This window comes from Camellia sinensis, chromosome 2 (assembly GCF_055761805.1).
Source record: "Camellia sinensis isolate YWXY chromosome 2, ASM5576180v1, whole genome shotgun sequence".
Classification (NCBI taxonomy): Eukaryota; Viridiplantae; Streptophyta; class Magnoliopsida; order Ericales; family Theaceae; genus Camellia; species Camellia sinensis.
The window spans coordinates 65015822-65027933 of record NC_138962.1 but is presented as its reverse complement, the minus strand read 5'-3'; the positions used below and the strand labels follow the sequence as shown (position 1 = coordinate 65027933).

Here is a 12112-nt window from a genome sequence, read left to right as displayed (position 1 = left end):
GCTATAGGTTAGCTCTTGGTGAGCTTCACCTTCCGGCGGGCGGCAACCTTGCCTTCACCGCCCGCCGGTCCCCTAACCTGTTACATAATCAAATCTCAAACAGACCTGATTCACACCTCCCAAAACATCTCAATTCCTTCATCTGTTTCGTACCCTGTTGGCCTTCTTCCTTACCTTGCCGATCGGCGCCACCGCGCTACTTGCCTTGCTGTCACCGCCGTTAGACTTTCCGGCGTTGGTTCTCTACTCGCCGGCCTACTACTCACCGTCCCCCTCCGCGGAGACCAGTCGGCATACATCGCCGGAATCTGACTTCCGATCCTCGTATCAAAAAATCCCCAAGAAAACATTGTCGTTGTTCTTCGATCCAGTCGAGAAAATCACCGCTGGCGATTGCGAGGGAAGCCACCCATGGGAGTAATGTCCTTCTCAGTCCTGTCGAACTCGGTGACAGTAGTGTGGGACTCCTGCCCAGACTTTCCAAGCTTGTAAGCATCCACAGGAACTGGTTTCTCAAAGAAGCCATAAGCATAATCCACTTTCTGAGCAATAGTCCCACCATTGACCTGGATTGCCATCAGATGTACCTGCTTCTGCTTCAGTCACTCCTCGGCCGCTGCTGGCGATTGTGTTGAACATGGCTTTTCTCTCACTAATCTCACCGAAGCATCTCAGATCTGCATATGATGATCTGTGAGATGACAAATAAAAAAAATAAAATAAAAAATAACAAGAACAAGAAGAATCTCTCTCTTCTCTCTCTGCAACGCACATGGGTTGGTTTGCCCTTTTCATCATTAATATCACACTCTCTTCCACTTTCTTTTCTTTTCTTTTCTTTTCTCTTTTTCTTATCACTCCCAAGACCACTCACATGAACCACCCACTATCTCTTATAATAATTTATTATTTTTTCCACTCAAACCCTCGTCATTATATATTCTATCTATATTTTAATATATAAACATATACATGTATATACATTGAATTGAATTCAATTTCTTTTCTTTTTTTCTCTTTTCTTTTCTTTTCTATCTATACATATATATTCTTATTATTATTATATAAAAAAAAAAAAAGCCAGCAGAAGAAGATGAACTGCACACCCCCAAACTCATTTCATTTTATTCATGTCGGGGCTCACCCCGATCACCATTTTACAACCAAAAAAAAAAAAAAAAAAAAAATCCCACAAACAAACCACTCACACCCACAGGCGGGATTTTTTCTTCTCTACTCTGCCGCCGGTCTTTTCTTCTTGCCTCCGTCCTGGGCGGCCCTTGCCGGTGTTGCCTCCGTGTTTCCTACTCCACTGGGCATGATCACTACTCCCTGCTCCTCCACTGCAGCATATGGCAGCCCTCCAAATCGGAACATCACGGTGGCCTTCCGCTTCAGCTCCTTGTTTTCTGCCCTTAGCACGCTTATCTCTGCTCGCGCATCCTTATACATGCGTTGGAGCAGAGCCAGCTGGAGTTTAAATGCTGCACCTCATTTGTCCTACTCTGCAGCCGGTTCGACAAGTTTGTGACCGCCGTCATGCTTTCCACACATGCCTTCAGAGTATACTGATTGGCCTCCACATCCGACTGCACTGCCATTCTTTGCTCCACCGACCGCATCGGAAAGTTCAACGGAGCAAACTCCGGGGCGCTTGGTTAAGTTTCCAGTGCCACCGCACCAGTTCTCTCTCTTGTTGACTCGTTGAGGTCGGGAAAGAGGGTGAGCAGTCCACGGGAAGACGAAGACGAAGCCATTTTCTGGGCAACAGAGTGTTACAGAATATCTCTCGCAACAGAGTGTTACAGACACTCTCTCTCAGCACAACGAAGTTTTTTTTCAGAGGTTTTTCGCAGCTTTTCTCTGCCTCAGCCTCAGCATCAACCTTGGTTAAATAGCCAAGGCAGCCACGCGCATCGCGCGCCTCTTGCCACCAGCCGACAACCGGGCACGCAAGCCAAGGTGCCCACGTGCCTCGCCATCATGTCCGGCACACCTTTTGATGAATTGGGCACGCCTTTTGATGGCACGCCTTTTGACAAAATTGGGCACACCTTTTGAGGGTGCAACTTTTACAAGGGTCCGACAAGACTCTGTAAACTGTCCCGACATTGATTCCGGTTAGCTCCTTTATGGGTCCGACAAGACTCTGTAAACTGTCCCGACATTGATTCCGGTTAGCTCCTTTATGGGTCCGACAAGACTCTGTAAACTGTCCCGACATTGATTCCGGTTAGTTTCTACAAGGGTCCAACAAGACTCCGTAAACTGTCACAACAACTGTCACAGCATTGTCTGCTACAACGGTCCGACATGACCCCATAAACTGTCTTCTACATCGGTCTGGCACCACCATACAGTGTCCTCTACAATGTTATGACACCACCATCCAGTGTCCTCTACCACGTTATGACACCACCATCCAGTGTCCTCTACCACGTTATGACACCACCATACAGTGCCTTCACCAACGGTCTGACACGACCGTACAGTGTCTCCTATCCTTTTTTCTTTTTATGTATTTTCTTGTTTATTTTTATGTATTTTCTTGTTTTGTTCCTCTCTTCAAACTCAAGTTGGTTAGTTTCTATCCTCCTTGAGTTTGCGGGGGGCTGTTAGAATTTACCATCACCTACCACACACTTACCATCACCTACCACACACTCACCTACTACACTCACCTACTCCTCACCTACCACCACCTAACCTACATCTATATAATCAATCAATTGTAACAGAATCAATATATCAATCAATACATAATTCATTCTCTCTGTATCTCTCTCTATCAATTTATCTTACATAGAGGCTCCTACTCCAACTATAATAAGAATTCGTTGAATAAAAAACTAGATTTTTAAAGACTTGACTTTGACTTCTAAAACCAAAATAAACCCAAACAAAACCGTAATTTAAAACCAATTACATAACTTGGCGGTAGTATGACCCATTGGCAATCCCTTTAGCCCATATCCAAGAAAATTATAAAATTTACCAGACACATCTGATTTGTGGAACATAGAAAATCATATACAAAGCCACAGAAATTAGTAGGTTGGGCACAAAGACCAATGCTTCATGTTCAATTGAAGGCCTGTCATTCAAAGGCCTTTTTTGAAAAATTGGCTATTTTAATAGGCCATTTTAGTTTTTGGCTATTTTAGTAAGTCAAAATATTTATGTTTGGGAAGAGGGTTATATTTTTTTTGTAGTTAGATGTGATGTTTGTAAGAGAAAAAGTAAAATGATTATGAGTTTGATGTGATATTTTATCTTATTAACTATTTTAGCCTATTTTGGAAAGTGGATTAAAAGTTACTTCTCAGCTTTTAACCCACTTCCTTTTCTCACAAAAAAGTCAAAAAGTAACTTTTAACCATCTTTCCAAAACACCCCTTTGTCTTTCTGTGGATTTTAACCCAAAAAAAACCAATTTTTGGCTTCCCAAACACCCCCAAAGAATAAAAATAATCAAGGGTAAATTACACTTTGCACCCCTGCACTTTACACAAAATCTCACTTTAGTCTCTACACATCAAATTATGACACTTAACCCCCTGCACTTTTGGTCAAGTGTCACATTAGCCCTTCTGTTAATAGTGAGGCTAACAGAAGTTATCCTTTAGGGAGCTAAGTGTCACAATTTTGATGTGTGGGGACTAAAGTGGGATTTTGTGTAAAGTGTATGGGTGCAAAGTGTAATTTATCCTCACAAGTTTTTCATGTGACTAACCTCGGTTAACAATGAGGTTAACAGAAGGGCCAAAGTGACACTTGACCAAAAGTGTAGGGGTTAAATGTCACAATTTGATATGCAGGATTTGATGAAAAGTGCAGGGGTGCAAAGTATAATTTACCCAATAATCCAAAAACAAAAAATTGCGCTTCTATTTATCATTAACAAAAAAATCATCATAAACTTGATTCCAGCAGATTTGTAAGGGGGGGGAAAAAAAAAAAGCAAACAATTTTCTACATCGATGGAAATCTTTACTATGAAAAAGACAAATGAATCAACACATTTGCCACCAACAGTATGAAAACATTGGTATATTGTGCATACCAACAAATACAAAAAATAACAATTTAAACATCACAAGGATATTTGATCATGTAGTATGGTGACAAAAATAAATGTTTCATAAATCTTCCAACAAAACACTGGTATAATGATTTTGTGAATCGAAACATATAAAATCAGGAATTACCTTTTGGCATTGATACAAAGAAATTTGTATGAGTGAGATCCAATAAAAAGAAAAAAAAAATCTTTAACGAGCTGAACATGAGTCGAACTTTCAAGTAGTTTGATTTTTTATAATGCACATAAGCTTATTAAGTTGAGTAATTGGTTGTTAAATCTTGACTTAAAAACATAACGAGCTTAAAATTGTATTCAAATTTAATTGATTTACATAATGACCTCAAAACAAGCTTTTAATGAGTCGAATATGACTCGAACTTGAAAAGGTTGGTTGGTTTAAAAACTCTAGATTTTATTTAGGAAAACACTGTTGGAAATGGTAGAAAAATTCTGGGTAAAACCAGAATTTTTTCTCAAGTTTGGTCTATTTTTTAGGTGGGCCCCGAGTGTCGATTTACTCGGGTCAAAGTGGTAACGCGTTCTATGCCGCGTTGTGATTCACGTGGTATAATTGGTTGCTCAAAACCATTACCGAGTGAATGAGAAATTGAAGTCAAAGTGTGCTCCATGGAAATGGAGTTTTGGTGGAAATTCCTTAAGGTTGTAAATTGGCTTGTCCCACATTGATTTGGTGGGAAGTTTTGAAAGGGTTTATAAGGCTTGGGTTAGATACTTGGGGTGTGCCCCAAGGGGTACCCAAGTGTTTTAAAGGGAGAGGTTATGGGCTAGACCCATTGGACCCAAAAATCACCACACGTGTGCGCCGCCGTCGGGCGGGATGGGCTGGGCACGGGTGTGTAGTTGGGCTGTTCGGCCCAATATTAATCTTTTTTGGGTCAAAAACATTTGAATTTAATTTTATTTTTATTAAAATAAAATCCAGAATTCAAATTAAACTGGTTTGGATTTACTGTTCGTCCAAACAGGGCCATTTTATTTTTATTAAAATAAAATCCAGAATTCAAATTAAACTGGTTTGGATTTACTGTTCATCCAAACAGGGCCCTTTCCGTTTTCAAACAGAATTAAACTGGTTTGGATTTACTGTTCATCCAAACAGAGCCCTTTCCGTTTTTTATCTGTTTGAATTATTAACCCAACAGATTCAAATCTGTTTAAATTTGAAACTAACAGGTTTCATACCTGTTCAATTTAAAACCAAGAGCCACCTTTACATCTATAAATAGACTAGCCTCCCATTTGGATTTAACTCCAATTTTCGTACTCCATCATCTGCTTTAAATCTCTGCATTTTGCTGCATTTTATTTCTGAAAGAAAGAGTATAAACACTTTGTGTGTTCGACGAACGATTAAATTGTAGTGCTGCTTTTATTCGTTGATAAGATCATTTTATCCTGGGAGATAGACGTCCAAATTCTGAAAGCACCGTGGAGAGGACGAATCTGTCTTAAGGACACAGTGTTAAACACTGGACTTGATCAGAAAAGTTATTCAAATAAATTAACCAAGTAAGTTGTTTAATTTTATTATGTTTTTATTTGTTTATTTAATCAGATTTTATTTTTTGTTTTTGTAACAAAATAAAATCTGTGGTTTTATTTATTGATTTATTATTTCGAGTTTGATTTTTGTAATCAAACAAATTCTCTCATTTTCTTTATTTCTTTATATTCTTGTTGTTGTTTTGTACACAACAGAATTTAACTTAATTAAATACAGTGAAGATTGTTCTACAAACACTGTGGTACGCCTCCTCAAAAGATGTGTACCATATGTAACTCATAATTAAAGAAGAAAATGACATAATTTCATATTTTATAAATCATAACTATAAAAATAAAATAAAATAAAATAAAAAATTATGCATAACCAAACACAACATGAGGCATAACTAAAGAAGAAAATTAGTAATAACTAAAAAAGAAAATGGAATAACTAAGGGTACATATGGTGCATCCTTTCAACAGTGTACATATTAGAATTTTCATTTTATTTATTCTCCGAAGCATGGACAATAAAATCATTGACATTTGTCAATTTTTTTTAAGGGAATGGCTTGTCTACAGTTGAAATTTCAACTGGATCAGACAATTGAGGTCTCTGACTGGTAAGAATCTGACCGATAAGAGTCATTAAACAGAAGACTCTTACCAGTAAGAATTTATGAAAAAATTTAATTGGGCCATATTTTTATAGACTCTTACTGATAAGAAACTTCCGTTTAATGATTCTTACCGGTAAGAAATCTCAACTGTCTGGTCACGTTGAAAGTTCAACTGGAGAGAATCCAAATCTTTTTTTTTAATTATCATTTTGCATGACACATATGGGACAATTTATTCTAGGTCTTTGGACATGTGTTGCAATATTTTTTTTATTAATAATTTTAAAATATTGATTTAGGATCAAAATAAAATTAGTAAATGACAAATATATCCCTTTTGAGATTTGCTTAAAATATGAATGATCCCTTGTGAGTTTGAAATTACAACTCATCCCTAGAAATTTCTATTCTCATAACAAATAATTTTTTTATTACTAAATTACTAAGTCAATTAACAATTTTTTATGATGTTAGAAATATATTTCAATTAATAATTTTGTAATTTTATTATTGTATAACAAAGTAATTATGAATTCATTTTTTTTGTTTTTTAGAAGGTTTTTTTTTTGTTGATAATTTTGTTAAATAAAAATTTCTAATAAGGATATTTGTAATTTTCATAACTATATGAGATAATCTCTATTTTAAGAAAATCTCAAGGGTATATTTGTAATTTATCCAAATAAAATATATAAAAACAAGGAGGTAGAAAAATGAAAAATAACAAAGATGATGCCTTTCATCTCTGTCTTAAATTTATATTTATATATATAATACAAAATATATATTTTTATAGTATCCTTACTATATTCTTATCCTATTTTTTTTTTTTTTTGACAATTATTGTTATGTGTCTGTCCTTCATAAATATTAAACAAAGACTTCATATGATCATGGCTTCTCTGCTTCTATAATTTTTATATTTTTGGCCTTGACTTCATTTGATTTCGTTGATAGCGGAACTAGAAGCAAACAAATTGTTTTTATTATTATTATTATTATTATTATTATTATTATTAATTTTATGGGTAAATTATACTAACACCCTTGAGATTTCTATTTACTACCGATCCTCCTCATATTTGAAAAATTATATCCCCTGTCTCAAGTTTGTAATCTTATTACAAATTGCCCCATGGATTGCTGATGGCATGCTCTAAAAATTTTTAAATGGCCATCTTGTCCTTTTTCCTACCATTTATTCTTTCTATCATCATAACTACATTCTACAACTTTTCATCATTAAATTTTACCTGAACAAGGCTTTCACCCTAAAAACCAGAACTTAAACTGAAGTAAGAAAGCATAGCATTAATCATTTTTGTTAATGTCCTCTTCTTTCTTTTAGCTACTCTATTTTGTTGTGGGGTATAGGGTGTAGACTGCTCATGAATAATACCAACATTTTCACAATATTCTGGAAAAAGGTATTCACCCCCTCTATCAGACCTAAGTCTCTTTATTTTGACATTATACTGATTTTCTACTTTTGTCTTAAAAATCTTGAATTTATCAAGCATCTCATCTTTTGAATGCGAAAGATAGATATGATAGTACTTAGAAAAATCATTAATGAATGTTGCAAAATATTTCTTACCACCTCTAGTGGGGGTACTATGCATGTCACAAACATCACTATGCACAAATTCAAGCAGAGATGTGATTTTATCTACTTTAAGAAATGGAATGCGAGTAATTTTAGATTGCACACAAAATTTGTATTTTTCAAATATATCAATATCATACTTAAGAATTAAATCTAAATTAACCATATCATGCATTTTTTTAGTATTAGCATGACCTAAACGAGCATGCCATAAAGAAAGAGAATCAACAATATAAGCAGAAACATATGTATTAATGATAATGTTAAGTTTGAATATTCCATGATACATGTAGCCCTTCCTAATAAAATCCCACCCTTAGACAGGACAAATTTGTCCGCCTCAAATACTAACTTGAAACCATGCTTATTAAGCAGGCTTCCAGATACAAGGTTTTTCATGACTTCAGGTACATGATAAACATCACTAAGACTTAAAACTTTTTCATATGTGAACTCTAGATCCACCATCCCTTTGCCTTTGACAGCAATAGTTGAAGAGTTGCTCACATAGAGAACTGATCCATCACTCACTTGTTCATCAGTAGTGAAACGGGTATTGTCATTGCAGATGTGCCTTGTTGCTCCTGAGTCAATCCACCAGTCAGCAGCATCTTCGAGCATGTTCACCTCGGATACAACAACTACGAACTTATTCTTGGCATTTGATACTTTTGGCTTCTTCTTGTATAACCGACATTCATTTTTGAAGTGCCCCGGCTTGCCACAGCGCCAACAAGTGCCATTTAGCTTCTTAATTAGCATCTTTCTTAGGTTGGGGGTCGCGCTTATGCTTCTTTTTGTTGAACCTCTTGCCGTCATCCACCATGTGAATCTTGGAAGTCTGAGCCAGTTAGTTATCTTTACTTTCAAGAAATCTTGACTCTTCCTTAACTTTAAGGTGTTGAGCCAATTCCTCTAAAGTTAGATCTTCCTTTTTATGTTTCAAAGTTTTCTTAAAATCCTTCCAAGAAGATGGCAGTTTCTTTATTATAGATGAAACTACAATAGATTCATCCATGTTCATTTTCTTTTGTCGAAATTGACTCAGAATATGTTGGATCTCATGGAATTGTTTCATAATGGACTTTGTATCAATCATAGTAAAATGCATAAAATTACTAACAAGAAATTTCTTACTGGTGGCATACTCAGTGAGATGCTTTGACTGTAATATGTCCCAGAGTTGCTTTGTCGTTTCCAGATATTGATACACATCAAATAGAGGGTCTGATAGCGTATTCAGAATTTGTCCTCGACAAATGTAGTCGTCATTCTCCCATTGGGTTCTGGTATGGGTTTGCTCCATAGTCTTGTCTTCTTGCTCTGCTGGATAGGGGTAGTCAGCACATAGACCACTTTGAGAGTGGTGAGCAAAAAGTACATCTTCTTTTTCCAGCATCAGAAATTTCCTCCATCAAATTGGTCGAGCGAAATCTTGAGTCATTTTCTGAATGGACATCGCCATATCTAAAAATTGTCTTTAGATTGTTAGAATAATTCGTCTTGAATTCTTCAGTTGGTGGTCTTTGGGTTTTCAAAACTTGGCGATGATCTTGTCTATGTAAAATAGAAATTTGGTGCTTCAAGTCGCGTCACTTAGTCGCTTTCCTAAAGACAATATATCCGCACCCACCAAAAGGTGTGCAGGGGGTTATAGCAAATTCGCCTCCAAGATACAATGAAATCTAATCTAAAGATCAAGTCTACCTAAGACTGCACTGATGACAATAGATAAGAATACTCTTGATATAATCAAGAAAACCAAGACACTGATAATTAAGTTTGTAGAATTTGATTACCAATAAGAAAAGCAGGAACTTGGTTAAGAAACTCTTGATAGAAAAGTCTAAATCAAAAGGAACAAAGAGAGAGAGAGAGAGAGAATTGCATGAATGCTTTCTAAATTTTTGGATGGATTGAAATGGCTGATTTTGCAGCCTATTTATAGGCCTTGATGCATCGGATCGAATGGTCATGTCCCTTGATCGCATCCGATCAGATCTGACCATTGGATCGATGATGCTAACTATATTCCACGTCACCTAAGCCACGTTGGATCCATGTCGTCGCTCCAACCTGTCCAATGCAAATAGAAAAGCACTTTCATGACGCCTTGCTAAGCGCAAAGTGTGCCATCAAACGCCACACAGCCTACTGTCCACTCCATGCTCGCCCACCCGTGTGTATATGGATAGTGTAAAACACCATCATTGTGGTGTAAGTGCATGCACATTAGCTTTTTATAACAACCCCAACCTGTGATTAACTAATTAATCATGATTAATTATGCCTAATAAGTAATCAAGAAGAAATCCTGAGTTAATTGCATGTGTTATGTGCTATATGAGTTTCTATCTGTCTATCGTAGGAATATCTATTTCTGTTTCTGTTTTGTACTGTGAATTGAAGGCCTTATCGGCACCCGATTGCGAAATTGACTTGAATTACGTGTTGGTTGGAATTTTTAAAACTTTATGATAAGTTTAATTAAAATTCGGTTCGGAACAATTAAATTAGAATAAATTAATACTCATTAGATTAGTGGTAAGCTAATTAATTAATTTCTTTAATCAAGCCTATTTAAGGCCACCTCAATGTCTCTTATAGACTTTTGCACTCTCATTTCCTCTTGCTTGAGCCCAAAAACGTGTAGAGAGAGAGAGAGAGAGAGAGAGAAGTGACTTCAAACAAAGGAATTGCTTGATAATTTGGAGATTTGGCTAGGAACTTCAATCAATTAACTCTAGAGAGAGCATAGTTGAACATCTAAAGTAAGAAATCCAACCCTTAGTTGTGTAATTGAATTAGTTTTGTAAGAATTCTAGTGAAAAAGATGGAATGACATGAGAATAAAGCTAGGATTATAGAATTGTCACCCAAATCATACATGTACGCACATATCATGGTATTTTGAGTAGATTTCTAAAGAATTGTCACATGCATGTGTCTATCTTGACTTGGTTTTGAGAATTCATCATATTTCTTACCATTTGACCTTTAATTAATCATGTTTTGGAAAGCCTTAGTTCAAAGTAATTACAAGTTGGAGTTTTGATCAATTAGCATGCTTTTGGATCTTGATTTAGTGAAATGATCTTCAAACCATGGTATTTTACAAGTTTCTAAATGTTTTTTAGAGTTTTGGCCCAGAAAGATGAGTTTTAAGGTGTGTAATTCAAGTTTGGAGCTTGGGAATGCCATATGGAAATTCCAGATTCTGCACTTCCGCTCGAGCAGCAGAATCTGCGCTCGAGCGATCACTCTGTGATCTTACACATCCGCTCGAGCGTGAAATGCGAGCTCCCAAAGGTTTCATGTTTTTGCAGACCGCTCGAGCGACAAAATTTGCGCTTGAGCGAGGACCTAAGTCTCACGCTCGAGCGTCCGTCGAGCGTGAAAATCACGCAACCAATACTTTTTTTCAAGTTTGCAGACCGCTCGAGCGAAGGAAGTTGCGCTCGAGCGGCCCCTCACATTTTTGCATGTCCGCCAGAGCAAAGAAAGTTGCTCTCGAGCGGGACCCCTGTTTTCAGCAAATTTTGTTAAGGGTTCCTAAGTGTATTTTTGCATCCACATTGTATTCTAGACATTCCTAGGCCATGATTAAGGCTCAATAAGAGGTTAAGACTTAGAAACATACTAAGAATGAAACGAAAGAAATTAAGTACCAACCGAGTGTGTGTTTCATTATGTATTTCTATTATGTGTGTGTAGGTCACGCGCCACAAGTTATCCGATTTGTCTATTCTGCAAGTGGAGCCATCTGTGAATAATAACTTTGTAAAGCTATGTTTACGTCTAAGCAATTTCTTAAATGATATGATATGACAAGAAATGCTTTGTTTTATGAAATGTTATATTCTGCCCAATGAATGATTGTTCAATTTCTGACAAGTATTCGTGGCATCCTTAGCACAAAGGCCCTTGCTCGGGGATAACAATACCGTGGTTTATAAGCAAGGCCCTTGCCCGGGGGTAATAATATCTTTGTCTCATGGCCCTTGCCCGAGGGTAACAATACAGTGGCTCAAGTACATTACAAGTTCCCGGTACTAGAGGTTCCTTATGAAACTGACAAGCATGATAATGCTATTGGATGTACCATGTATGATGAAGCATGAGCTTTAATTTCTGTATGAAGTTGAACAAGAAAATGAATATAAATCTGTTTTTATTATGAACTCTGGTTTCCGATTCTGTTATGGACATCATTCATTTAAACCTTTTACTCTGTTATTATTCATTGGGCTTCCGCTCTTTATTTATTTTATGTATGTATGTGAGCAGGTGTGTGAC

At 36.6% G+C, this 12112-nt stretch overlaps 1 protein-coding gene across 1 annotated transcript; it reads right to left on the bottom strand.

The window, feature by feature from the left end:
- Window positions 1-380: 380 nt before the first annotated feature.
- On the bottom strand, window positions 381-8578 carry LOC145813944 (large ribosomal subunit protein uL3-like). Its single transcript, XM_082910392.1, has 3 exons — window positions 8169-8578; window positions 588-691; window positions 381-505 (listed from the first exon to the last, which is right to left on the bottom strand). The coding sequence occupies exons 1-3, from the start codon at window positions 8576-8578 to the stop codon at window positions 381-383; spliced, it is 639 nt and encodes a 212-aa protein (XP_082766518.1).
- Between the last annotated feature and the right edge of the window lie 3534 nt (window positions 8579-12112).